This window comes from Phascolarctos cinereus, unplaced genomic scaffold, assembly GCF_003287225.1.
Source record: "Phascolarctos cinereus isolate Bilbo 61053 unplaced genomic scaffold, phaCin_HiC Scaffold_2;HRSCAF=192, whole genome shotgun sequence".
NCBI lineage: Eukaryota > Metazoa > Chordata > Mammalia > Diprotodontia > Phascolarctidae > Phascolarctos > Phascolarctos cinereus.
In genome coordinates, this window is record NW_027555625.1 from 61,104,674 (window position 1) to 61,132,184 (window position 27,511).

At 51.8% G+C, this 27,511-nt stretch overlaps 2 protein-coding genes across 4 annotated transcripts; both read right to left on the minus strand.

Moving 5' to 3' along the window:
* Positions 1-2,461: 2,461 nt before the first annotated feature.
* On the minus strand, positions 2,462-6,514 carry NRN1L (neuritin 1 like). Its single transcript, XM_020989307.2, has 3 exons — positions 6,354-6,514; positions 3,663-3,825; positions 2,462-3,409 (listed from the first exon to the last, which is right to left on the minus strand). The coding sequence occupies exons 1-3, from the start codon at positions 6,430-6,432 to the stop codon at positions 3,109-3,111; spliced, it is 543 nt and encodes a 180-aa protein (XP_020844966.1). The 5' UTR covers positions 6,433-6,514; the 3' UTR covers positions 2,462-3,108.
* A 1,058-nt stretch (positions 6,515-7,572) lies between these two features.
* EDC4 (enhancer of mRNA decapping 4) lies at positions 7,573-26,114 on the minus strand. Of its 3 annotated transcripts, none has more exons than XM_020989308.2 (29): positions 25,801-26,114; positions 21,776-21,932; positions 20,340-20,451; positions 19,777-19,876; positions 19,035-19,224; positions 18,606-18,753; positions 17,710-17,814; positions 16,668-16,777; positions 16,399-16,482; positions 16,073-16,171; positions 15,853-15,955; positions 15,497-15,677; positions 15,293-15,365; positions 15,076-15,167; positions 14,761-14,957; positions 14,497-14,585; positions 14,243-14,396; positions 13,727-14,160; positions 13,341-13,442; positions 12,926-13,078; positions 12,736-12,772; positions 12,339-12,516; positions 11,772-11,927; positions 11,511-11,626; positions 11,227-11,392; positions 10,866-11,052; positions 9,050-9,269; positions 8,532-8,695; positions 7,573-8,250 (listed from the first exon to the last, which is right to left on the minus strand). In XM_020989308.2, exons 1-29 carry the CDS (start codon positions 25,883-25,885, stop codon positions 8,058-8,060), a joined length of 4,185 nt encoding a protein of 1,394 aa, XP_020844967.1. In that variant the 5' UTR covers positions 25,886-26,114; the 3' UTR covers positions 7,573-8,057. The 3 variants fall into 3 exon arrangements, with proteins under 3 accessions (XP_020844967.1, XP_020844968.1, XP_020844969.1); XM_020989309.2 differs by having other exon boundaries at positions 16,073-16,168; positions 25,801-26,113; XM_020989310.2 differs by having other exon boundaries at positions 13,727-14,121; positions 25,801-26,113.
* Between the last annotated feature and the right edge of the window lie 1,397 nt (positions 26,115-27,511).

Consider the following 27,511-nt stretch of genomic DNA (forward strand, 5'->3'; position numbering starts at 1 on the left):
TTACCACCCTCTGCCTTTTTATTGTATGAATTATATCCTATGGTCATTTTTTTATGTTAGTTTGGACTAAGAGCCATTTACTTCATTGAATAAAGTTGTTTGGGTTTTTTTCTTTTAACCAGAGAAGTTAAATGCAGATGGATAAACCAAAGCCCCAAAATCTATCTACCTTCTGGAAAATGCTGAAACGCAAGAGCAGGAAACCTTGCCTAGACCTCACCTGGTCTGGTCACTGGCTTGCCACCAAAAAATAGTGACCGCCATAGAATACCTGAAGATTTCCTACCTCCCTCTATGGACCCAGAGCTACTAGGGTGTTGGCCCTCAACCTCAGGCTCAGCTGGTTCATATCATCTGGAAGCCCATGGGGGAGAGTTAGAGGTCTCAAGCCAAGCCTTCCTGAGATTTGCCTAAATGGGTAGCAGAAAAAGGGATGTGGTCAAATTAGTCTCCATTCCCTAAGCCCTCTGCCCTCCTGGTCTTTGTGTGATGGTGAGCAGGGCCTCTCAACTCTTGAATGATGGGGCCAGTCTGGAGTCTTGCAGAACAGGGCTTCCAATAGCACCAAATTAAAATTGGGATGGGTGAATATGTGACCCAACCAGGAGCCAACATACTGAGATGAGGGTCCCTACAGGAGCCTTCTATTAGGATCGAGGGCTCTTAAGTTCCTGTAGTCAAGTACGATGGATTCAAACTGATGACTCTGCTACTTATTATTACCTGTGACACCTTGGATGAGTCACTTATTGTCTCTAGGTCTCGATTTCTTTAAAAATTCGAGGGTTGGGCTAGATGATGTTAAGGTTTGCAAAGCACCTTATGTATATTCTCTCATTTGGTTCTCACAACAACCCTGAGAGGGAGGTGTTCTTTTTACCCCCATTATACAGATGAGGAAACTGAAGCTGAGAAAGGTCAAGTGACTTGCTCAGGGTCTCACACCTAGTAAGTGTCTGAACTCAGGTCTTGTTGACTCCAGCCTAGACCCACTATGCACTATGCCACTGAGCTTAGATCATTTCCAAGGTCTGTTCCAGGTCTGGTTTCTCCCAACATTCTTGTCTCCAGACCAGAAATGATTATGACAATGGCAGGCTAGGACCCTGTGGAAGTTAGAGCCACAATAGAATATTTAATGAATGGACAGGCTTCACCTCCCTAGCTTCTCAGACCTCAGAAAAATCGGATTTACAGTAGGAGCAAGGAGGCCCCTAGGAACGTTAGCTCCAGACTGCAGGGCTATCCGGCAGAGAGCAGAGGCAAGGATACCGTGGTACTGAAGCCAGAGGACCCCCAAAGTCTAGCAGGGCTGTGTATACTTGGTTATGTTCCCCTAGTATAGAGGCTCTAGAGAATGTCCACTCTTTTCTCTAGCTCAGGAAGTCAGTTCTCTAAAAACCATCTCAGCTAATGGACTATTGATAAATAATTAGCTTCTGTTGATTGCATTGATCTGGGTGGGCCCATCCTCATTAGCAGTTTCCCTGAGCATAGGCTGTTATTCCTGCCTTCTTTCTTCCACTTTCTTACCCAACAAGAAAAAGGAAATAGTTTAGAGGGACCAGATGTAATGTCAGGAAACAGTCCCTTCCCCTCCTTTGCTCTGGGGGCACACAAAGAGCACACAGCAAGTGGCTTCCACTGAATTGTACTCACACAACAGCCCTCATCCTCCTTAACAACCCTGGACCAGTTTATTTTGGGGGATGAGGGACATAGCCTCCCCCATCCTGCTCAGCCAAGCTTTTGTACTTCCTGGCTAGGTCTGAGGAAAGATTCATGAAATGGAGCCAGGGAAGTTCCCAGGGGACTCCTGTTTGTCAGTGGAAAATGCTGAGTTCACAGTCTTGGCCCTGGGGAGCTAGCTGTGGGCTATAGACACATTCCTGTCCATCCCTAATTTATCTTCAGTTTTTGTTGTCTTCCCCCACTCAGGACAGGGCAGAGCAAGGCTGAGGTCAGAACTGGACATATCAAGGCCCCTCCTTGCCATACTCCAGCTAGGTGGAGGGCCATGTTCCCTGCTTCGCATCTTTACTATAGTACCTGGCACTTCTCTAAGGAAAATGAGGTATGGAGCAGGTCAGGATCACACAGGGAGTAAGCCAGAGCTGCCATTCAAACCCAGGGTCTTTGCCTCCTTCCTCATGCCACTTAGCCTCTCCCTTCTCCTTAAACTCCAGACCTCAAGCTCTTGCCCTCCCTGTAGGCTGTATGTCACCCTCACAGCTTCATTCAGTCAAAGCAGTTCCAGGAGTAGAGGCCTTAGGGCATTCCTTGGAATCCTGCCCACAGGTACACTGGGCATCAAGTGCCCCTGGAAGGTGGTCATAGGCTGCATACCTCAGGTATCCTGGGCTAGACACATCTTTGAGCCAGACAGCCCCAGTCCTGGGTCAGACAGATGCCCCAGACAGGGCAGGGACCAGATAAGGCTAGGGACTGGAAGGAAACGACCTTTAGTACAAATATAGATCTTTTTTAATGAAACCAGAACAGACGGAGACTGGACAGACGGAGGGGTGTTAGAGGTGTGGGGCAGTGTCCAGTTCTGGTACAAGGCTCCCAGGGCTTTGTGGAGTTCAGGGATTCCTCAATAGAGGCAGGAACTCTGGGGAGAATGGGGCTTGGGGGACAAGAGGGCTTGTAAGCCCTTGCTTTGGAAAGGTCTCTGCAGCTGCCCCCCTGCAACTGGAGCCCCAGTTGGAGTTGTCCTTGGAAAGCTGAGGGGCTAAGGAGCCCCACAGAACTTGGGGATTCCTGCTTTCCCCACTAAGTGGATACCAAGGAGAGGGACATGGGACACAGGGATTCCCCTTCCCCCATGAGTGCTAGGAGCTTTGGAAGGTGTTCCTTCACACCCTTTCCTTGGATACAGGAAGGCAGGGAGAAAATGGGCAGCTCCTTTAGACCAGGACGACCCAGGGCCAAGTGGGGAAAAGGAAGGGCTGGACCCAAGGAAAGGAATTAGGTTTTTGTAGTCCCAGCCCCACCTTGGTGCTTTGCACACAGTAGGAGTTTAATCCAAACACTGGATTGAACTAGAATAGGTCTCAGGCTTCTCTCTGGGGTGGATTGTGAGGGCTAGGCTCTCTCCTTGAAGAGCTAAGCTAAGGGCCCCAGGATACAGGCAAGGGCCAGTGCTGCAGCCAACAGTGCTGGGGCTGGGGCAGGGGCAAGGGAGGCGGGAGATGAAGCCCCTTGCAGGGTTTCCTGGTTGGTCTCCTCACTGGCCACACCCCTGACGCTACTTGGGGGGAAGGGCTGAGAGCTACACAGGTCATGTAGGTTGCCTGGGTATTGGACCTTGCGGGATTCTTCCGTCAGTGACGCCCAGATGGCAGTTGCCTCTTGTGGGCAGTTGGCCAGGACCCCACTGGCACAGGTCTGAAAGTTTTCCCATGACCTGGAAGGAGATGAGGAGGATCAAGAGTAAGCCATGCCAGAAGGGCTGGGGGCGACAGTTACTATATTACACACTTGGCAGAGGGACAAACAGAAGTTAAGAGTCAGTTGGGGATGGGCGGAGGGGGAAGGGGTGAGGGTGGGGCTGAGGCTTGGGAATGGGGCAAGCACCTGAGGACAAAGTGAAGAATGGAGGATGGAGGTAGAGATGGAGTCAGCAGTGAGGGACCCTTGTCCAGAACCTTGGCTCTCACCTGCAGATGGATTCGAGTTCAGGGGGTGTGAGGTCAGCCCCCTTGTCAGTCTGCCCACTCTGGTCCATACTGTTCCCAAGGCTGATCAGACAGTCAGCAAAGCCCTTGTAAATAGTATCACATCTGTTAGGGGTGGCAGCAGTTCCAGGACCCGGGGCCAGGACTGTGGAAAGAGAAAGAAAAGACATTAAGCTGGGCACACACCCTTAACTCCTGGGGGAGACAACCCTGTTTACCAGAGCAACAGCTCGGCCCAAGGGATGCAACTCAGCTAGAGTCTGTGGCACTGTCACTGGTGACTTGCTGAGGGAAGTATTTTCACAAACCCCTGGGTCCCCCTCTCAATGCAACAAACACTTATTAATCACTTGCTATGTACCTTGTGCTGGGAGTGCTGGGATAGGTATGAAGATAAAATTGAGCAGCCTCTTCTTTTAAGGAGCTGACAAAGAAATGGTGAACCTTAGTGCAACATGTACACACATATACACACACACACATACACACACACACACACACACACACACAAGTAAAGCTCTGTGGAGGCAAAGCAGAGATACAACAAGCTGTAACAAAATTTTAGGGGGAAATCACTTTCAGTTGCAGGGTTCATGGGAACTTCACAGAGGCATCTCAACTGGCATCCAAAGGGAAAGGATTTCTGTAGGAGATGAGGTGGGAGTGGGTGTTAGGGAACTGGGGCAGCCTCCCACGAGGAGCCCCTAAAACCTACATGGGAGGCTGTGTAGACCATTCAGGCTGTGGGACTGAGGACTGCCTGGGAGAGTAAGAGGAAGGCCATTTCTTTGCTTCTCCACCTCTCAAGGTGGCAGACTCAGTTGATTTTCCAAATCAGGGGAGAGAGGGATGGCAAAAACAGTAGCAAGTCATCCTCCTGGCTCTTCTTACATCTGTTCCTGCTCCTTATACGAAGTCTGAGTTCTTCCCTCGCTAAGGGAACGTGGTCCTGAGGTCCAGATGGAGACTTAGGGGCAACTTCTGCCTAAGGAGTCAGTCTTCATCTGTTCCAGGGACACAGTTGTCCCACCCTTAGGCACCCATGCAATGGACTGGGACAGAACAGGATACCCCCTACATGGGCTGTCTCCAAGCAGGAGGTAGCCAGTTCCCCTTCTCCCAGCCTGAGTATTGATGACTTCTGGACAAAGAATATGGCCAAGGCTGGGAATAGAGAGAAGACCACAGCTTCCACAGAGGACCACAGACCTTATTCCTGAGCCCTTGTCTGAGCTCAGCCAGACCTCTCTCCCCCCTGCACTTCCTCCCACCCTTAATTTGGCCAGGATCATCTGGCTCGCTGGTTAGAGACTTAGGCTACAACTCTGCAGATCCCTCATTCCTGCCCTCTTCCATCAGAAAGGCTGGGTGGGGAAAAGACGGAGGACATTTCTTAAAGGGGATTGTCCAGCTGCACAGCAACCACTGAAGCTCCCCGGAGCGCAAGCTGGCTATACCCTTTTTTCTGAGTCTCCTAATCTAGAATATATTCCTGACCCTGCTCAGGAATACCATTACTGAACTCTTTGAGGCCACTGGGGGCTGAGCTGGGAAGGATCATCACGACCATCTGTGGCTAGGAATGGATGGAAGCCTGGGGTGCAGTTCACCACAAAACTTGCTTCCTGCCAAGCTTGGTCCCAGAGGAGAGATGAGGCCTACCTCCCTTATTGCTTTGCAGTAGCGGAAGACTGGGGGCCCTGAACATTGCATATACCATTGAGCTCCTTAATGTGCTGATTAGTTTTGAACTCTCTCCTTTACAAGGGAGAGATAACTGGGGCAGGGGAAAAGAGGGATATTTGCAAGTGAAGGTGATGCTAAAACGAAAGGTATTAATAACTATTAAAAAAAAAACTGCACTCCCTAACCCCTGGGGCTATTTCCTCCAACTCTATCCCTGTCCAAGCAACCATTCCGCAAAAGCTTCAATCCTCCCCTCTAACTCTCTTGTCTTCAGATTGCCAGTCAGTCTGAAGGGGGGAGGGGGAGAAGGGGGGGGAGGGAGAAACGTTGGAGAAAAGGTGAGGAAGTGTGCCTTTGGGCCTGGGTAATGGTAGTCAGGGAGGGTAGAGGCTCCTTCTGAACTAGAATGGCACCTTCCTCAATTCTAGGGCCCAGGCTCTAGACTGGGGAGCAGAGGGTGATGGTCATGGGTGGTGATGGAAGGTGTTGAAAACTGGTATAAGGCCGTGGCAAAAAAGGAGACCCAGGATCCCCAGGATCTCCTTCCCTCGAACACCTTTTAAGCAGTCCCTTCTCCCTGAGACATACCCCAATGAGATCCCTGAACTTTGGCAGGGAGGGGATAGGGCAGCGACTACCTGGGGAACTGTAAAGGCAGAGTCGGTGGGATACAAGGTCATGGGACCAGAGATGTAGAGCTGGAAGAAACTTCCAAAGAGGTTGTGACTTTCCCAACATCACAAGGTGGCATATTTGGGATTTAAATTCCATTCCAGCATTCTTTTCAAAATGTGACCAGGAAATTTTCTGGGCAGGGTATACGATTGGGGGGTGGGGAGTGCCCAGATCTATCTTATCCCACAGCCTCTCCTGCCTTCCCTCCAGAGATCATCGCCCTCCAGCCCCCTAAGGTCAAGTGGGGCACCAGGGGACAAGAAAGAGGGACCCCTTCCTCAGTGCTTCGGCTTGTAGTTCCCCAGAACTTACTGAGCTGCAGTAGCAGGAACCCCGGGAAGGTGAGTGGTCTCCAACAGCAGCGGCGGCGGCGGCGGCAACAGGAGCGCATCGTCCCAGGGCACGGCAGCGCCGGGAGCCCGCTCCCACCTCAGTCCCAGTGGCTCCAAAGCCCGAGTGCGGAGCCAGCGATCTGGGGCTGGGAAGGCACCACGGTCCCTCCCCTCCCTCTCGGAGCCCCGCCCCTCCTGCTCCTCCCCGCTCCACGCCCCCTTCCACCTGTCTTCTAGCCCGTCGCACCATCCCTCTGGGTCTCTGCTTCCGCTTGTCTATTTCCCAAAGTAACAGAATTGCAGACCCAGGCAGTCTCAGCACCACCCCATGGGATGTCAATACTGCTGCTCCACCGTGCTACAGGACCCATGAGTTGTCAATTGAGAAGGATCCCCAGCCCCATAGATATCAGTACTGTCTCCCACCTCTGGCCCCTCTCAAGGATGTCAATTCTGCTCCCCTCATCCCCCAGCCCCACAGGTGTCAATGTTGCCCCCACTCGATGTCAATTTTGCTCCCCTCACCCAGTTCCATGGATTATCAATGCTGCCCCCCTCTCCTACGGATGTCAATTCTGTTCCCCTCACTCCAGCCCCACAGATGTCAATGCGGTCTGAAAACCAATTCTGCCCCCCTCTGGCAAGACATCTATGCTGGTCCATCACTCCATCTCCACAAGGATGTCGATGTCTCCCCCCACACACATACCTTCCTCTCGTTCACAGAAAACTGGGAGCCTTAAATTAAGTGTGGGGAAGCTCATCGTGGGCATGACTGATTTGCCAGAAGATCGGGTGGCTGCCCCAGCACATTGGAAAATAGGGCAAAGGTACCCTGGGTTCCACCTTCCTGATAACTGGCAAGGGACCAGATACAAGAGGCTGGCCCCAGTTGTCTTAGGAAAAGATGTCTTCTAAACATCCCCATGTAAGTGTGCTAATGTTGCACTGGTCTACGTAAGGATCCAGCTGGGGTAGGGGGTAGTGTGGAGGACAAAGTGAAAGAAGACACAGCCCAAGAGAGTGGAGGGTAGAGACAGCACTGCACTAACTCTGGCTCTGGGACAGCTCCAGGTACCTGCATACCTTAGTTAGCTCTTAAAGAAGCCAGTCCCCCATCTTGGGAGATAACAGCCTGGGTTTGGCCTGCCCTGCCTAAAGGACAGCAGGGAGAGAAATACAGAACATTCTAGCAGAAGTTTTATCTAAAAAGCATTTAATTGAATTTTTGTTCAATGTTTCTCAAAAACAGAAAGATCCAAATTGGAGGTAAAAAGGAACGTGTAAAATTCAACTCAAGTTATAATAGCTGAATCCGGAAACATGCTCCCTAGTTGATGGAGCCGGGGCGGGGGGGGGGAGGGCATGCCCAGATCCCCAACCTCCCTAGTCAGAGCTGGAAGCCACAGCCCCTTAGGCCTGAGGAGCCAACCTGAGGGAAGAGCAAGGAGACCCCTTCTGCTCCAGAGGCATCACCAGAGCTGAACCCCCAAGGTCAGTCATGGTCCTCTGACAGAGGAGGCGCGAGGAGGGGTTGGCAAAGTTCTGGCTTTGGACTTTTCTTTATCACCAAGTTCCAAAGAAACTCAGTGTTCCCTCAGTCCCCAAGGCCTGACGTCATCATAGTTGAGTACTACAACCCCTCCTCCCTCCTCTGCTGGACCACCAAGGTGCCTGTGTCCACCTAGTTGAGCCCAGGGACAGCCAGGCCTTGTAGCATGATGGTGAGACGCCGGGCAGACTTGCTGAGTGAGTTGTGGGGCTCAGCCTGTACGAACTGGAACAGCTTCTGTCGCACCTGGGCCATGACTGAGCCCATATGGTCCCTGGTGATCGGGTCACTGTGGTCCAGGTGCATCACAGCTTCCTCCAAGTAGCTATGGGTGAAGAAGAGATGCTGGATTCACAGGTTAAGGAAGGCTCCCCTTGGCAGTGCCTGGCCTCTGGGATCCCATACATTCTAGGAGCTGTACGGTCCCTTCTGCTGGAAGCCCACAGGCATGTTAACCTTTGCTACAGATTCCCTAGTTTGTTCCTGGGGCAAGGTAAGGAGTCCAGTACACTCTGTTCCTGAGGCAGTGCCCAAACAGGGACCTGCCCTCCACCCCCCATCCTACTATTTTCACTGCTATATTTCCTGCTATATTCACTGACTGACCTGAATTTGAGCTCTGTGCGGGTTCCCAGGTCAGAGGAGAGCTGCTGGATGAGGGAAAGCAGGACAGGCTGGGACAGGGGACAAGGTGGCTGGCCAAACACCTGCTGTGGGTCCACAGTCTCACACACAAAGAGCACCAGGTTCAGGTCAGCTGCTGTCAGGGCCTGAGGAGGCAGGATGGATGGCAAGAAGAGATGAGGAGAAAAGTTTTGAGAGGAGACATGAGGGAAGATATTTGAGGGCAGAACACTGGAGTAGGAAAAAAGGGTCAGGGGGTACCTGGAGATGAGGGAGAACAGGGAGGTGGTGAAAGTGGCAGGTAAAGCAGTGAATGAAGAGGCAGAAGTGGGGAGGAGAGGAACTGAGGAAACAAGAGAGAAGAAAGAGGGAGGGCAGGGGACTGTGCACACACAGGACAGGATACAGGACCAGGAAAAGTGCTGAGGCCCTGAGCTTGCGCAGGTCTTCCTGCTCCCCCTGCTGGCAGACTGCAGCACAGTCCCCAGCCAGGAAAGTACCTGTTGGAAAGCCTGGTTGAGGTGGCCCTGCTGGAGCATCTGCAGGATGTGTGCCTGCTGGGCCTGGCAGTCAAGGTGGGCAGCTGGGATGGGTGTGCCAGCAGCAGAGCGCATTGCCTGCATGATGCTGGAAGTGACAGCTGCCTGCTGCTCCTTCATGGCCAGGCTCACCTCCCCCTTGATGATGCGCTGGACCTGGGAGAGGATTGACTCCTGCATGCTGGGAGAAGAGGAGGAAGGCTGAGGATGAAGGAAGACCCGGGCCACAAACAGTGACCCACAGGACGCCAGCGCGAACCACCTTTAACACTGTCCAGTCCAAATTTCAATTGCACAAAATTAAAAAATTTTTATATAAACAAAATCAATGGAACTAAAATTTGAAGGGAAAGTTAGGAAAAAAATCTTTGCAACAAGTTTCTCTGATGAAGGTCTATTTCCAAGATGTATAAAGAACAGATTCAGATTCAAATTTATAGTAAGAACCTTTTCCCAATGATAAAAGGTAAAAAGAAATAATATAAATAAGCAGTTTTTAGAGGAAGAAATCCAAACCATCAACAGCAATATGAAAAACTGCTCCAGTAACTGAGAGATTCCATCTCACACCCACCAGACTGTCAAAGATGATTAAAAGGAAATGACAAATGCTAGAGGGACTGTGGGAAAACAGGCATATTAACGAATGCAACGTTGACAAAAAGTTACTGAGCAATGCCTTTGACCCAGAGAGGTTAGGGTTACAATCCAAAGACATCAAAGAAAAAAGAAAAGGACCCATCTGTACAAAAATATTTATAGCAGCTCTTTCGGTGTGGCAAAGAACTGGAAAAAGAGCAGATGCCCCTCAAGTGGGGAGTGGCTGAACAAGCTGTGGTTAGATGGATGTGATGGAATACTACTGGGCTGTAAGAAACGACGAAGGGGATGTTCTCAGAGAAGACTGATGCTCGTATGAACTGATTTAGAGTGGAGTAAATGGAACCAAGAGAAAAATGTATAAAGTAACAAAAGCATCACAAAGACAACTCTCACAAACTTAAGACTTCTGGTCAATGAAATGGCCCAGCACAATTCCAGAGCATCCCTGAAGAACTATGCTAAAGAGGTGACACAGAAAGAAAATACCCTTTTGGACATGCTGAATGTAGTGCATTGTTTTGTTTGACTATACAGATTTGTTATAAGCATTTTGGGTTTTTGATTTTGTTTTTAAACTGAAGGCAGGAGAAAGGTGGGAGGGAAAGAAATTAAATGCTTGTTAACTGAAAAAAAAAAAGAGTTAAAAAACATTTAGCCTAAACCTCTCATTTTACAGGTAAGGGAAAGGGGGAGAGGGAATGAGCATTTATTAAGTGATTAATTTACTATGTACCAGGCACTGGGCTAATAAGCACTTTAACATTTTGTAGTTAAGGAAACTGAGGCAGCCAGGGATTAAGTGACTTGCCCAGGGTCATACAGGTAGTAGGCAGCTGAGGCCGCATTTGAACTTAAGTCTTCTCTACTCCAGGCCTAGGGCTCCATCCAGTGGGCCACCAGCTGCCTCTGGAAATCTAAAGAAACTTAAGGCCCAGAGAGGGAACGTGGCAAGTGCCCAAAATGACCCAGCTAGACTTCTCCAGAGTTGGTAGAGGAACAAATGCAAACTTTACTTCCTACCATGCACCACAGACCCCTGGCACTGGCCCCTCCCCTGGTGTCCACTTGCAGGCCCCCTCGGGCCCCATCCAGACCTGGCCATGCCTGTAGGTCACTGAATGACGCGACGTCAGAACCCCTTTTCTCTCTGTGCAGGCTCCTATTCCCGACTTACTTGCTTACGGCAATGTGGAGCTGGTGCTGGACCTCGGCCCGAACGCTGCTGCTCACGGTGGCTGCCATCTGCTCTGTGGCACTCTGCAAGGTGCCCACCAGACCTCGAAGCTGCGCCAGCACCGGCTCTCGAGCTTCCTGCTCTCTCGCCTTCCGACTCTTCATGTGGTTCTCTAACTGCTGCAGGTCTGAGGTTGGGGAGGACAAGAAGGACGGAGAGGGAGCTTGGTTATAACCAAGATGCTGGACTGTGAGGATGCAGATTTTGAATGGGGCTCTGTGGCTGAACAAGAAAGGATCCAGGGAGCTTCCCCTCAGAGCACAGGGCCAGGCTTGGGGGGGAAAGTGAGGACTCCACTCACATTCCTGGGTACCCAGCTTGAAGCTGTCATTGATCTGCTGAAACATGGCTTGGCAGCTCTTCTCAAAAGTGGGCAGCACAATGCTCTGGAAGGCCTCTCGATAGGCAGCCTGCATGGGTCCCTGTAGCGTATCCGCTGCTGCACGGGCGATCGTGTCGGTCAGGTTCTGGGGAAAGCAATGGAGAGCAGGCAGCAGCATGTGAATTCAGGAGCAGAAACAAGGCCCTGATCCCTACCTGCAGATCCACTCGAGGTTCTGAGAAGCCCTGGGACAGGCTCCACACCTTGGACTTGACCAGCTTGGTGACGTTCTCCTTAAGGGTGCCTTCTACCGCTGTCAGCTTGGCTGCCACGGTGCCACTGAGCTGGCTTGTCACGGGCTCCAAGCTTTTGGAGACACCTGTGGAAATTGCAAAGGGACAGACAGTATGGGCTGGAGTTCTTATGTAGGGACACTGGACTAAACTGGTAGGCTGGGCAGGGCTGCCAAGTTCTTTTGCTCCTGCACCTCCCTCTGTGACACCCACAAACACCACCGTACTCACACTGTGGAATCGTCTTCTTCATCTCTTCTCTAACCGTGCGCTCTAGCCGGCCTGCCACGGCTGAGGACAAGGCCTGAGACAGCTGCTGTGACAAGTGTTCCTGCAGCTGTCCACTGCGCTGCTGCCCCTCAGCCAGGGCCCGCTCTAACCGTCTCTCTGAATTGCTGGCTAAGGACCTCAGCGGGCCCCACAGAGGCCAAGCAACTTCCACTACCATCTCTCCACCTGTCTCCAGTAGAGACTGTAGAAGGGGCCCACAGGGTCTCCTAAAACATTCTAAGCAAGCATGACCTTTGGGCCCTTAGACATTTCCCAAATAACCTGAGGCTGCATGTAGTGCAAAGATTATTGTTCCCATTTTACAAAGGAGAACTGAGGCTCACAGAGTCAAAATGACTTGCCCTGAGTGTCCCAGCTGGGAGCCAAAGCTAAGTCTCCAGAGTGCACGTCCAAGTGCCATGACCACACTGGCAGTTCCTAGGTGATGCCGCTGACACAGCCCCTGCAAGTGTGCAGACAGACCCCCCTCCCACTGGCCCCAAAGCCCAGATCCGGCCCCAAGGATACGCTCGTGTTCTTGCCGAGACTCCAGGACTCTCTCCACATGGCCCATGATAGAGCTCTGCACCGCGTCCAGCTGGTCAGTCAGCCGCTGCAGCAGCTCAGCGTGACTCTGCCGCAGCTCAGCAAGCTCCCGCTGCTGCCCTCGAACCAGGGCCAACCACTCTTCGGGAGGTTCTACTGCCTGGCATGGGGACAGGCGTATTACCCTGGGCTGAGGGCACCAGGCCCTCCACCTCAGGCATGATTGGGATGTCTCCGAATCCAGCCCCACTTGGAAGACAGCCTTCTGAGACTTCCCAGGGGAGAGAGAAGAGTCTTGGCCTGAGGGGCTGCCCAGCCAAGCAGGGAAGGAGGAAAAAGGGTCTGGTGAGAGGAAGGCCTGGGGGAACTCTAAGCTCACCTGGTGTTCTACCAGCCAGGTGCCTGGCGCCAAGTCCCTGCAACAAGAAAAGAGTCTGATGAGACTTGATCACAGGGGACCTCCAGGAGATGGGTGGCTGGGAAAAGCAGGGAAGACAAGAGGCCAGGGCAATGAGTTGGGATTTGTGATCCCCTTGGGGCCCTACCTGCTGCCCTACGGCTCCACCTACCCATCATCCTTCTTGCCCTTTCTCTTCAGCTTGGGTGAGGCCCTGGGAGACCCCTTGGTTTTCCAGTCCTTCACTGGCAGTCGTGGGGCCGTTGCTTTGGCAACGAAGCCACCTGAGGTTGAGGCCAAGCTGGCCACCTCATCATCATGGTCACTGTTGGGGTGGGAGAAGGCAGTGAACACCTACCCACTTTTACAACTCCCTGCCCACACCACCCAACAGCCCCCACAGACAAGGTGGATATAGTAACCAAGGAGAAGGGTCAGGACACTTGCCAAACTGGCAGCCTTGGGGCCCAGGATGTGGCCCTGAAGCCCTGAGTCAGGTCACCGTGGGGAGGGGATGAGGGAGGGAAGGTTCCTGGGTGGTGAACAGAGACAAGGGTGGGAGCAGGGGTGGGGTGGGGAAGTGGCACCTCTGCTCAGCACTGGCATCCTGACTGTCCTGTTGCAGCAGATGGTAGGCATGTCGGTGATAGGAAGAGCCCTTGTGTTTCTCCTGAACATCATCCCTGGGACTGTGAGGGAAGTTGAGGGTGACGGAGGAGATATTGAAAAAAGCCAGAGAGCAAAGGGTCATCCCCACACCCCCTTCACAGGCCCCGTGCCAGGGCAGAAGCCCCCCACCCCACTTCCTAGGCCTGTGGAGTTTTCCTATTTGTGCTGGTGGGAGTCTGGGGGAGAAGGGCCAAGGCTAAGAATGCAGTCTCAGAAACGAGCATAGGGAGCGCCGTAGCTAGAGAAGAACAAGGAGAGGAAGAGGGAGGCAGGGCAGAGCAGCCTGCTCCACCTTGGCCTTTACCTGTCGGCCAGGCTGTTGCGGGTTTCCCGGGTGATATCGGGGGCGGCAGGCCAGGCCTTGCTGTCAGCAGCACTGGTCTCCTGGCTCAGCGCTGTCTCCAGCAGGGAAGGTGTGCTCCGCTTCTCGCCCTCCCCAGGACTCCCATCCAGGCTGTGCTGGGGGCCATGCTCGGGGCCGGGCCGGGGCCGGGGGGATAACAGGTGTAGGGCCGAGGCAGCAGATGCCATGCTGTCAGGCTCAAGGCCCTCTGGAGCAGTGGTGCCAAACCCTCGGGGGAGAGCCTCTGAGGCAATCTCAGGGATGTCCTGGGACAGGGCTGTGGAGGCTGAGGAGATGACGTCGGGGGAGCGGGCCCGGGTCGGAGAGGCCTGTGGCACCACCAGGGGCTCTACCTCCTGCAGCTCCAGGGATAGTGATGGGTTCCCTTGTGGGACCTGCCCAGAGAGCTCCCACTTAACCGCTGCCCATCTCCCTCCTAACCCCCAGTCATTCCACTTCCCAGAAGTGCTAACCCACCTGGCTGGGCCCCTTGGTAGCTAGTTTATCAGAGAGGCCTGGGATGAGGACGCTGTGGCCGCGGGGACTAGCCTGAAGGCTGCTGCTGCTGCTGCTCAGGGTCAGGCTGCTGTCCAGCTGCAGCTTGGGGCTCAGGGTCAGCTCCTCGGGTGGCCTGGGTTAGGGGAAGAAGGCCAATCTTGTAGAGAAGTCCTCTAACCCTGAATTCTGGATCTCTTAATGGCCCTCTGTGAGACCCGGATCCTTTGTCTTACCTGGGTATGGTTGTGTCTGTGGAGGAGGTGGTATTCAAGGATGTCACAGCTGTTAAAGAACCCCCACTGCTTCCTGGGGACACTGTGATCTACAGACACATGATATGAAGATGGTGGAGCAGTTGGCTTGAGAACCCACAGGCCAAGAAAGGTTCAGAGCTCTGTGCCATTGGACAAGTTACTCATCTTTCCCGGACCCAAGTCTCTTCATCCTTACAATGAAGGTAGCCCTGGAGCAGCCCCTCCCCCTGCCAAGGGGAGTACCTGCTGCAGAGAGGCGCTCGGAGTCATGAAGGCATCAGGAGTCATGAGCTTGGGCTTGGCCTCATTAGTCAGGCTGAGAAAGTCGGAAGGGACAGGCAGGTCAGCAATGCGCCGAAGGTCAGGCTGAGAGCCTTGGCCAGAACCCTGGCCAGAGGCCAGACTCTCTGAGTTCAGCTCTGGCAGGTGCTCGCCAAAACCTGAGGGAGGAAAGAGCACCCCTGACGCCTAACCCCTTCAGAGAAAGACAGACAGAAAACGAAGCTGGACTCCTTCCCCTTTTGCTCTAGCACAAGGAGTCCGAGCCCCACCACTCACCAAAGTCTTCTCGGGCCGAGTGGGAAGGGAGTGGGGCCACCACATCAGGGCTCTGTTGGGGTTGGAAGCGTATCTGGACATCCTGCAGGGCCCTGTCAGGGAAGGAGAGCTCAGTGCTCCTCTATGGGAGTCTCTGGGCTCACAGAGACCCCAGGGGCTGGGGCTCACAGTCCCTCAGCTGAGGCTGGCCCAAAGGTTTCTGGGGGGAGGGACTTACTTGGTGTGGACACAGAAGAGCTTGATAAGTACACCAGCTGCTGACTCTACTGCCCCAGCACCATGGGAGCCCTCTGTAAAGACAGCGACATGGCCTCAGGGCCAACCTCTTTTCCTCTCTCCCATTTCTGTGGCTCCCAGAGCCAATCCTGAGCAATTGGTTTGCCTTAGTGGGGGATGGGGTAATAGGTTAAATTAGTCTCACCTGTGCTCAAGCTATCACCCTCCTCCTCAGCTGGAAGAACCTCGGTGTGCCGAAGCCGGCAGCGACTCACAACCTGAATGCCAAAGCTCAGCACAGGGTGGGTGAGCAGGAACTCAGAGATGGAACTGAAGTAGGCCCTGCCCTCCTCCTGGTTCTGCAGCAGCTCCATCACATACAGTACCTGTGCATGGTACCCAAGGGATGGCTCAGACTATGTGTCCTGGGGAACCCAGACCTTCCCCCAGATTGATCCAATTTCAGAGAGAAGGCTCTCAGATGGAAACATCAGGAAGCTGCCTCTCTAGAGTTGCCATCCAACTCCTGGGTAACCCCTAACTTCCCCACCTATCTCCTACCTTTCTCTGCACATCACTGAGGATCAGGTATTCAGCTGAAAGGTCCAGGCAGGCCTTGAGGCTGGGAGGCACACTCACTGAGCTAAATATGTCTGGACAAAAGCTAAGGGGATACAGAGGGGACAGGCATTAGTGCCAAGAGAGGTCAGGGCCCACAGCCTCCAAAACTGCCCTTTCTGCCTGCCTCTGGCCCAGTCTCTCAGCCCTACCGCCCACTCACCGGATGGTCTGCAAGCAGGTCCATGACACCGTGCACCACATCTTCAGTTCCCGGTTTTGGTCAGCTCCGGTGATAAGGAACCTCCAGAAGGGGACTCTGCTTGGGGGCGGGGTGGGGGAGTGGGCAGGGGCTCTTGGGGCCTTATCTGCCATCACCCACCACCCTTCTCCACTGGCAACATCAACCTCTCCTTTGCTCCATAGGGCTCACTCTGTGACGACCCTCCCCCAAAGCGCCCAGGGCCCTTTTACTGCCACCCCCAACATTCCTGGCCTGAATCTTTTGGAGGGCCCAAAAGTAAAGGAAGAGGGAGGGGGCAGGCTCACTCAGGGTCTTGTTTCTTGTGGTTGTCACAGAACAGGAGGCAGGAGAGAGGCCTGCCATCATGAGGTTTCCATTCATGAAGACACCTGCGATGAAAATTGCGGGAAGGCGGTCCTGGTACGCAGGCTGTCACCAGCGTAACAGAGGTCCTACTTTCCAGACCAAGGGGTCAATACCGTCTCCGTCAACCCCAGTCCCCAGCCTGATGATGCTCTCATATTCTTCCACACCCAAACAACAAGTCCACTTCCAACTCCCCAACTTGCCTTACCTTGGTTCATCTTGGCCCTCTATATAGATCTGCCAGAACTTAACAAAGCCATCGTGACTTGCAGTGGCTAAAACAGTTCCATCAGGGGAGAGAGCTCCTTCACTCAGGCACTAGGAGGAAAAAGACCCAACCATTCAGCATCCAACCCCAGAGACCAAGAGGAGAAGGGGATAATCAACAGTTATCATCAACATGGATTCAGCATCATGCTGGGCACACAGCACCAGGAGATGCCCTACAGCATAGAAGAAAAATGTGCATTTCATGGATCATTTGTTAGGAGAGCATCTGGACACACACACATAGATATGCATACCTAACCAACAACAAATTCTAAGAGGAGAATGCCTGTGGCTAGGATGAGTAATTAGGGAGGTTCTTCCAAGGTGAGGCGCCATTTTCATATTCTCCTTAATGAGGTACAGATGATGTTTTCAAAGAGAGGCCACGAGCACAGCTAAAATCCAACACTTTTATTACTAACTTAAATGACATATGGATGAAGGCATGACTCTCAAATTTACTGAAGAAAAAAACTACAGCTCACACGCTGGACGACAGAGTCAGGATCCAAACTAATTTCTGCAGTCTCAAACGATGATCTGACTTTAACAAGATTAAATTTTAAAGGGGCACAGGTAGAAGACCGCACTTGCGCTTCAGGAATCAATCACACAGATATGGAAGACATGGCAAATAGTTCTCAGGGAAACAACTGGCTCAGCAGTGAGGAGTGGAGAGATCCCAAGTCCCATAAGCAAGTGTCTTGAAGGCAATGTAAGCATGCCCTTGAACACTGCCTGGCCAGAGCACTGAATTCTGGAAGGACACTAAGGGTAACTCCATTCTGAGTACAATGTCTGGCGCATGGCAAACACTTCAGTGCTTGCTGATCGACAGAATGAGCTCCTGCACAGGTACAAGTCATACCACGCGACTCTGGAAAATCTACGATCCTAAAGCGACCTGACATTTCTGGGCCACGTTCCGACATTTGGGTTTGTTGGTCTACCGATGTCGCCTCACGGCCCCCAGTTCTCACCGTACTATGGCCTTTCACCACGATGAAGCCTTCCTTGATGTGGCTGACATCCACAGGCCAGGAGCTGTTGTTAGCTCGGAGAATGTCCAGGTCCCACACCTCAGCCTAAGAAAAGGAAGAATGAGGGGAGCCCTCAGAGAAACAGGAAGCTACAAGCCTAGAAGCCTGAGGACAGCCACAACAGTCTATAGGTTGCTTCAGAGACTCCAAGACTAGTGGATAGAGCTCTGGCATTGGAGTCAGGAGGACCTGAGTTCAAATCCAGCCTCAAACACTTGACACTAGCTGTGTGACCCTGGGCAAGTCACTTAATCCCTCACCAAAAAGCAAAGCAAAACAACAACAACAACAAAACAAAGCAGAGACTCTAAGGCTGTCAGCCTGCTATGACAGAAAAGAGAGAGACAAGAAGGGAGAGGGCCATGGAGAAGGATAGGAAAAGGGAGAGGGAGAGACAAAGAATGAGGAGAGAAGAGGAAAAGGGAGAGACAGAAATCGGGAAAGAGAAAGACATGGGGAGGGAGGGAGAGACAGAGACAGAGAGACAAGACACTGACTCCGTACATAAGTACTAGCTCTCTGGCTTTGGAGTGACAGGGTGGGACAAGAAAGACTGCAGTCATCGGTCATTGAGACAAGTCCTAAAGTCCCCAAATCCAGCAGAAAAAATAAAAGGCCTAATTCTAATCATCTGGGTTTGCTGATACCTAAACAATGGAACTAGAAATAGGCAATCAGAGGCGCTTGGCTGCTGGGAATTCCTGAGAGGTTGCTGCTTTCGTCTTGCTGACAGGGCTTCCTCCTAGTCAGCAGGCCTTCACTCTCAACCCCCCCCCCCACTGCCCACTCCCCACCCCCCGCAGGCCCATGGGCCCTTCCCAGTTCTCGCCCCTTACCCTGTCTTCGTGCAGCAGGGCCAGGGTCTGGCTGCCCTCCTCACTGCTATCCTCATTCTCCTCTGGGATATACGGACACCAGATGATCCTTCGGAAGTGGTTCAATGGTGTGCCCTCTGAACGCTTAATGTTCACCACAATCTCCTCTCTGGAACAAAGCTAAGGGCCTGGCAGACGCCTGCCTCAGGATACAGGTTCCTGACTTTCCCTGCCCTAGCTCAGAGAAGCTCTGAGCCCCTGGTTGTTCTCACCCCCTTCAACACTGAGCCCAGCAGGCAGAACCCCGGGGGGGGGGAGCTCCCCAGAGAGCTACAGCATCTTATGTAAGAATGGCAGGAGCTTCCGTTCTGCCAAGCGCCCCCAGTCTGGGCTCCCTCAGCCACCTGAGACAAGTCCCAAGCAGACTGCCACCCACCCAAGGAAGGATACTGGATCTTGTTGCTCTCCATGGCCAGGCGCCACACAAAAAGGCTGCCCGACTCGTCCAGGCAGGCCAGCTGGGGGGAGTTGAGGTGAGCAAAGGCTAAGTCGGCCACACTTCCCGTGAAGCCCTTCAGCAGTGTGCGCTCCGCCGTGCTGACACTGATCACCCGTACCATGGCTGAGCCATTGCTGGCACCTACGGACATCAGAGGGCGTAACTCCTGGCCAGGCCCCACAAGCACCCTCCAATGCTCCCCTGGCACAGGGTCCAAAGATGAATGGCACCAGCCACAGCCCGATTCTAACCTCACTCTGTCTAATCTCCAACTCTGCAGGTCCCCAGCAAACACCCCGCGTGGTCTCGTGAACAGCCCCTATGCCATCCCTCTGATCCAACAACAGGGCTCTAGTCTGCCCCCTCAACAATGTTCCTCCGCCCCTGCCATCCCAGACAATTCCTCCACTGTGTCCTAAAAGGTCAGAGCTGGGACGGGCAGACAGAGCTTGGGGTGTTTCCTGCAGCCTAGCACTTTCCTCATATTCAGGAATCTTCTTCAGGCAAGCAACAGCATTACTTTCCAGGCAGGGAAAATCAGGGCCTCAGAGGGAGCTGCCTAGGGTTTGGGCCCAAGGAAAGGGTCCAAGTGTCCTGCCTCACTGCTGCCAGATCCCAGGAGGACCTGGCCACAAGAAGGCTGGGGAAAGTTCTTGCTAAGGAATTCTCTGGTCCCAAGACGCAGCAGCTCACCTCGGATGGCATATGCCAAGAAGGAATTAGACACAGCGATCAGGTTGCCATAATAGTATTTCTGTTCCCAGTCATACTTGGCCACTGGTTGGATTTTCACCTGAGATCAAGAGTGAAAAAGGTCCTGGGTCCTGAATAGCGACCTCCACAGAGTTCATTTTCAGGTCTCAGTCACTCCTACTCCCTCTTCTCCAAAAAGAGAACAGTGCCCTTCCCAGGCTCCAATCTTTGCCTCACTCCTCCTGTCTGCCTCTCCCTGGCCCCAAGGGGCTTGCAGGTTCCCAACATGTCCAGGGGGGTCAGAGGCAGGATGGAGGGGACAGAGGCTAACCAAGTCCTGGTGAGGCCTTGGCCTTTTGACACCCAAAGAGAGACAGGGAGGGAATGTGCTAGGGGTGACCCAAGGGGGGGCCCTTCAGAGAAGATGGGAGAGCTGGTAAGGATGGAAAAGAGAGACTGGTGACACCATCCCAGCAGTTCTTACAGGAGGCAGCCCAGTGACCTCTGACTGCTCCCAGCCCTCCTCCTCAGTCCTTCTGGGCCCAAATAACCCCGTTCCATACCTTGTTGCTCCCTCGAGCCTTGCTAGAGATGTTAGAATCGCTGCTAGCCACTATTTCTACCTCCTTTGCTGAAATCCCAATGCAAGTTGAGCTGTCATCTCCAGAGAGGCAGCTGGATGGAGAAAGACAAAGGAGAGGCCCCACAGCTCTGTCTCAGGCACCAAAACTCTACCAAAACTCACAACTGTGAAGGGGGCTGAGGGCTTCTACCAAGGAAGGCCAATCCACCTCACAGCTTTCCTCCCACCTCCAGGACCAGCTTCACTCAAACTGGCCTCAAGGACCGTCCTATCGTTCCCCCTTCCTCAGTGTGCCCTATATTCATTCACCACCCTACAGGAAGGGGGAGAGGGAATCAGAGTTGATATGTATCATCTATCCCACCATCCTCATTTTATAGCTGAGGACACGGTATGTGGACTTGGACAACACAATTAATGAGAGAGCAGCAACTATAAGCTAGATCTGATGCTCTAACTTACACTTCTACAGAAGTGCTTTAAAGGGTTACAAAGTACTTTTCCCAAAACAACCTTAGCTTAGGCAGTGCAAGTATTATTAACCCTATTTCAGAGAAGAGGTAAGAAGCTCAAAGCAGAGGGGTAATAACAGCACCCACCTCCCAGGGTTATCGTGAGAAATGAATGACATAACATTGGTAAAGCACTTAGCACAGTGCTTGGCACATAGTAAGCGATATAAAAATGTTAGCTATTATTAAGTTTCTAGCAAGCCATTAGGCATTCCGTAGTTGTATGGGACAGTGTGGGGTAGAAAAGGGAGTTAATCACTTTAGCTGACATATGAAGGCTCTACTAGACAAAGGCCAGCTCCCTGCCTGTCCAGCAAGCACTGGCCCAAACAGAGACAGTCCCCTTAAAAGGAGTTCTCTGTGAAAGAAAACAAATCCTGACAAATATCACTCTAGTCATGACTATCATGGCTAACAATGTCACCATTCCAGTAGAGACCACACTTAGGTCTTTATGCAAGCCAGATTTGGGAGGGGAAAGGTGGCTTAGATTTGGGTCCAGACTATACATATATTCTAGTTTGCACTAAATCCTAACATTCCTCTTAACTTTGTTGAAATATAAATGAAAATTTTAAACCAATGTTGGTGCTATATTTTGTGGATAAGTGAATTCCCAAAAAAGCCATAGTTCTAGATACAATTTAACTCTGTAATGAGGTTATCATGTATAGTATAGCTATCTGTGTCAGTCTCATAGTCATTTACTATCAGTTTCAGGAGGGAAAGAGATTGTTTCTTATCTAAGCTCTGTACACGCTAGAGTGCCTAACCCAGTGCTCTGGACACAGTATACGTTTAAGCAACGTTTTCTATGTTGTGCTCTGCAAAGCAAAGTCCGGGGCGGGCGGGGAAGCCCACTCCTGTCCTCTCCCACCAATTGCTCATCGCCTCAGGCACTTACATGACCTGCTTCTCCTCCAGGCTGGCCAAGGGTGCTACTCTGTGACTCGGCTTCGACAGTACAGTTCCATCACCAGAAGAAAGGGGGTCTGGCACCAGAAGTCCATTTAGATCTCCATTGTAGGAGCTGGATGTCCGCTGGCTCTCCGTGCCTGAGCCTAATGCCAGAGGAAAAGGAAGATCTCATCTCTTAACTGCATCTCCATCCCTCCCCCCGATGCTTTTGTTCATGCTGCTCCCCTCCACCCTCTAGTTCAACCCCATCACCCTGAAATGCCTTCTCCACGAAGCCTTCTCTCAGCCCCAAGTGATCTTCTGTCCTCTGAATCCCCAGGCACTTCTCCTCAGTCCCACCACTCACCTTCCTGCCTGGGGTTCTCATTCAGCTTTCTATGCAGCAATCTCTCCCTAAGGATTCTGTACACTCCTTGAGGGCAGGCAGGGACGATGTCTCATACCCAGGGTTACAAATGAGAGCATATGCTGAGAGATGTATAAGGTACAGCAGAGATTATCTAATCCAACCCTCTTATTGAGATGAGAAAAATGAATCTGCTCCTATGACTAATATTGATAAACTTAACCCTTCCCAGCAATACAAGGATCTAAGACATCTCCAGAGGCCTCATGATGGAAAATGCTATCCACATCCAAAGAGCTATGGAAGTTGAATTGCTATTTTTTTCTTCTCTTCTGTTGAGTTTTGTTTCCTCTTTCTGGTGGTTCCTCCTATTGGTTCTAATTTTGACTTACAACATCATTAACGTGAAAATGTTTAATAGGAATGTATACGTATAGCCTATATCAGATTGTACACCGTCTTGGGAAGGGTGGTGGGGAGGAAGGGGGAGAAAAATTTTAAACTCAAAAGCATATGGAAGTGATTGTTGATAAATCAAAATAAACTAATAAAAAATTTTTTAAAAATGAATCTGCTCAAGGTTACATGATTTGCCCGTGGTCACACAAGTTGTAAATAGTTGAGCTGAAATCTGAACCCAGGTTGTCTGACTCCAAATCCAGCACACAATTTTTACAATACGAGCCCCCCCCCCGCCCGGGAACATCTGTCTGACACATAGTAGGCACTCAGGAAATATTTATTTATGTCAGTTTAAAGAAGATAAGGCCCCTGCCAAAAAGACTATGACAAATGGCTACCATATTGGCTCCCTTGATACTTGGTGGCGTTAATAATATTGTGGTTTTACTTCTCTTTAAGGACCACCCTGGAGCTGAGCAGCTACGGGTCTGGGGGCCTGGCTTTCTCTGCAACTAGGTTACCTGTTGCTGTTTTCTCATATCACAACTCTCCCTCTTAACATGGAAAACAAAACAAGACCAGAACTCCCCAGCTCTCACGGAAATAGCATGAAAAAGGCTACCATGACTGAGATAGTTCAGGAGAAATGAACATGAAGAAACTGGGAATAAATGGAGAGAGGGAACAGGATGAGTTTCCCTGGGGAAACACACAGGATTCAGGGAAGAACTAAGTGAGTGAGCAGCTCAGTGGCTGGCTATGGAAGTACACATACATGCATGGAAACTCTTGGGTAATTTGCCATAGCCGTTTCCTAGACACTAACCATCTCTAACAGGCTCAGAGCCAAGTCAGGGACCCAGAGCGCCCAGGAGGCTTTAGGCACCTGTTCACTTCATTTCAAGGGATAGAAAAAAAGGAAGTAAATGTCACCTATTTTCATGAACAGAGAATAATCCTAACTAGAATATTGCTTAGAGTTTAACTGTAGAATGAAAGGAAAAAAAGTTTGCTCCAAAGACAAATACAGGAGCCCTGAAGAGAAAACTCCTTGGCAGGAGAGGAGATTCAAGGTGGCTACTTCTCATTTCTTCTGCAGCAGAAAAGATAAAGGGGTCCTGTAGGATTTTGTGGGGATTCAAGACGGGTTCCTCTGAAATCTTATTTGTAAATTTCTTTCATACGGTGGGAAGAAATGTTTACAGATGGGCCTGTTGTTCTAACAACTGGCTGCCTCACACACCCAAACACAAAAGTTGGTTCCTTCAACAGAAATTCCATCTACCCACTACAGATAGTACCCAGGATAAACAACAGCCTACAGAGATGCAGGGGAGCCAAATTTGGGCTCTACAAAACCACGACAGGTACCAGTAGTACCCTGTGAAAGCCAACCTACAACAGCTAGAAAAGCAAATCAAGCAAACTGAATGAGAGCAAGAGGGCTTCTGCCTGGTATTCTGCCAATCCTTCAAGTCTTGGATCCCACAGCAGAAAGGCAAAAAAACCTAACCAGCCAAGAGGCAAAGCCAAAACCAGCTGTGTCCGCAATGCCTCCAGTGCTACTCAGGAAGAGTAGAAGATACTTGAGACCCAAGCAGAGGCAGTCCTGTGTGTCTCCAGGGCTGCCTGTCCTCCCAATAAGGCAAGCAAGAAATGCTCAACAGGGATCACTGGAGGGTCTTAAGTGAGAAATGAGTATGTTAAGTTAGCTGGTAGAGGAAGTGGGAAGCCTAGTGCCTAAGGTCCTTGCCTTCTGAATAAAAGGGATTGTTAGGTCCGAAGATGATTTCTGCCTGTGCCACTCTAATCAGCTGGTCTGCAGAACCTGGAACAGTTTGCCCTTCCTGCTTTGGTCACCTCCTGATTAGAGCTCAAGACTAATCTGTAAAGCCTACCACCTCCCTTCCTCCTCTACCTGCCTCAGTTGGCCTACATGAAACACAGGAGCGTGCTGTCTGTGGCTCCACAGGAAGAGATGGACGTTCAAAGGGGATGGGAAGAGGACGGAGAGGGGAGAAAGGAGAGGAAAAACTCCAGCTCAGTCTACTTATCCATTTTTGGCTTCCCTGAACAGGCTGTCTTTTCAAAAAGAGAGAATGGGGGTGGAGATGGAATGGAATGGTAAATACTGCCTGCTAAGGACCACTAGGCCTTATGCTGCATAACCAGCTCACATCAGATGTTCATACACAAAGCGGGTGAAGGCTATGCACAGCTAGACGCTCCAACATAAGGATGAAGCAGTGTGGGCAAGAGCTGACCCTCAAGAAGCCCAAGGATTAAATGGATACAAGACAAACCTCTGAATAGCAGTGAGAAATGAAAAGGCAGCAAAGGAACAGACACTCCCCAAGCTCCAAGGGCATCTATGACTCAGGAATTGCAAACTACTCAAGAAAGGTTAACACTTCTCCTTTCGTCCAACCCCCCAGAGTGAATGAGAGGGTCCTTTCAATCCCTAGTCTTCTGCACAAAGTAGGGGTTTAATAAATGCTTTTTCATTCCATTCCATTCCCAGAGATGACATGATTGGGATCAATTCTATAAGGACGTTGAGGAAACTGGAAGAAAAAAACTAAGAGTTAGAGTGATAAGGCACCTTAAGAGAGCATCTAATCCAGTGTACTCATTTTTTACAAGTGAGAAACCCAGAAGCCCGATTTTACAGTTTATAATATAATAAGAATTCATAAGCACAAAGTGCTTTAATGTTGACAAAGGGCTTTTAATATGTTTGTATCAAATATCATTAATCCTCACAACTTTGGGAGGTAAATGGTTTGAGAATTAGCGTCTCCATTCTGCAGATGGGGAAACTCTGAAGGATGACAAGCAGGGATCTTAAGACAAGATTCCCAAGACACTCCTTCCAGCTCTCGTGGAGGGGGAGGGGGACAGCGGGGTGTATGGAAAGAACCCTGGAATCCCTCATCAGACGGGGGGGGGGGGCTCGCTCCTGGAACCTTTCTTTGTATCCCCAGCGCTGAACACCACGCCTGCCATACAGTGGGTGCTTAATCAAGGCTTACTGACCACGGCCTGAGAAGACCCGGCTTGGCATCCTGGCTGTTTCTCTTACTAGCGATGTGACCTTGGCCTCGTCACTTCGCTGCCGGAGGCCTCAGCTTCCTCGTTCGTAAAACGAGGGGCTGGGCTACATGGTCTCCAGGGTCCGGCCCGAGGTCCCGGCCTCGCCCCGCCCGGGGCAGGGGTCCCCGCCCCTCCCCCCGCAGCCCCCTCCTCCGCGCGTGCCCACTGACCTCCGGGCGGACGGTCCAGCTTCAGGATGTCCCGCAGATGCTGCGTGGCGTCCTCGATGTCGATGCTGGTGCAGGACGAGGCCATGGGGCCGGGTTGCGGGGCCTCGGCTCCGCGAGGGCGTCACCGTCACCGTCCTCTTCCTCTTCCTCCTCCTCCTCCTTCACGTCCTCCCCGCCGGGCCGGGCCGGACCGGGCCGCGGGACTGCCGCCACTCCTCCCCCACCTCCTCCCTCCTCCGCAGCTGCGGCGGCCGCCAAGGAGGCTTCGTCCGTTCGTCCGTTCGCCCGTTCGCCCGTTCGCTCGCTCGCTCGGCGTTCCCTCCGCCCCGCTAACCCCACCAACCGCCTCCACTTCCGGTCCGCCGAGGCTGAACTCCCCCCACCGCCCTCGGAGCCCGGGCCGCCCCACGAAGGTTCCGGGCTGCGCAGGTTCCGGCTCCGAGGCTGCGCTGCCTCGCGCTGCCCGCTCGGGGTCCTGGGGAAGCTGAAGGAGGCGCTTGCTTCGCCCTCACCCTGGGCGGTACAATTTTAACCAGTTCTATTTCAGAGGAGAAGGAGCAGCCTCAGTCAAGTTAAAATGACAGACCGTGGCATCGCTGAGCTAGAAGGGTCCTTAAAGGGGCCCAAGGACACCCAGCTTGTCCAGGGGAAACAACACTGCCCTCGGGTTTGAATCCTGGCTCTACTGACATGCCTCTGTGGTCTTGGGCAAGCCACTTCTTCTCTGGACCTCAGTTTCCTCATCTGTAGGATCAGGTGGTCTCTGAATCCTAAGACTCTATGGGGCCTTTGCCATGGCTTCTGGGACAGAAAACGATTCCTCAGCTCAACCACAGCAGTCCCATCTGTCTGCAGAAGTCTCATGAAGGCCGGGGGAAAGGATAGCCCTGGACCAAAGACATCAGATCCTCCAAATCGGAATGGTGTCTTTTAGAACAGTCCAATTCAGCAAGAAAGAGGAAAATCAAATTGCTTGAGGCCCATGAATGCAGGAAAAGATGTTCCTTGAAAAGAGCAGGATGAGGGGCAGCTAGGGGACGCAGCGGATAGAGCCCGGACCCTGGAGTCAGGAGGTCCTGATTTCAAATCCAATCTCAGACACTTAACACTAGCTGTGTTGACCCTGGGCAAGTCACTTAACCCCAGTTGCCTCTCTCTCTCTGTCTCTCTCTCTCTCTCTCTCTCTCTCTCTCTCCTCTCTCTCTCTCTCACACACACACACACACACACACACACACACACACATAACACAAATATTAAAAAAAGAAAAGGAAGAGCTGGCTGGAGAACACTGGATTTGGAATCAGAAACCCTAGGTCAAGCAATAATAGTGTTGCAAGTTTATTACCTCATAGTAGGTCTCAAAAAATGCTTATTTCCTTCCCTTTATATGGCACTATAAGGTTTACAAAGGACTTTCCTTCAACTCCTATAAGAGGTAGTACAAGGTTTTTTATACCTGAGGAAACCGAGTCTCTGAAGTGAAACTTTATACTTGCCAAGGGCCACGTGGATAACAGTAGGAGCCAGATCCTTTAGACTCACAATTCCAGTCCTCTTTGCATTAGAACATGCTGTTCATCATTCTAAAGGGCAAGGAGGCTGAAGTCACCTATTGCCCCTCCCCATATGAATACTAATGAGGTTGTCTTTCCGTCCATCTACGAAGGACCAAAAGGCAGACCAGACCTCATTGGCAGTCACAGGCTTG

Coding starts and splice junctions, on each gene's coding strand:
- NRN1L (XM_020989307.2), bottom strand. CDS start 6,432: ATGCGCTCCTGTTGCCGCCGCCGCCGCCGCTGCTGTTGGAGACCACTC. Junction 3,826..6,353: donor GTTCCTGCTACTGCAGCTCA/GTAAGTTCTGGG, acceptor CTCTTTCCACAG/TCCTGGCCCCGGGTCCTGGA. Junction 3,410..3,662: donor GAACTCGAATCCATCTGCAG/GTGAGAGCCAAG, acceptor ATCTCCTTCCAG/GTCATGGGAAAACTTTCAGA.
- EDC4 (XM_020989308.2), bottom strand. CDS start 25,885: ATGGCCTCGTCCTGCACCAGCATCGACATCGAGGACGCCACGCAGCAT. Junction 20,452..21,775: donor CTGGAGGAGAAGCAGGTCAT/GTAAGTGCCTGA, acceptor TTCTCCATCCAG/CTGCCTCTCTGGAGATGACA. Junction 12,773..12,925: donor AAGGGCAAGAAGGATGATGG/GTAGGTGGAGCC, acceptor TTCTTGTTGCAG/GGACTTGGCGCCAGGCACCT.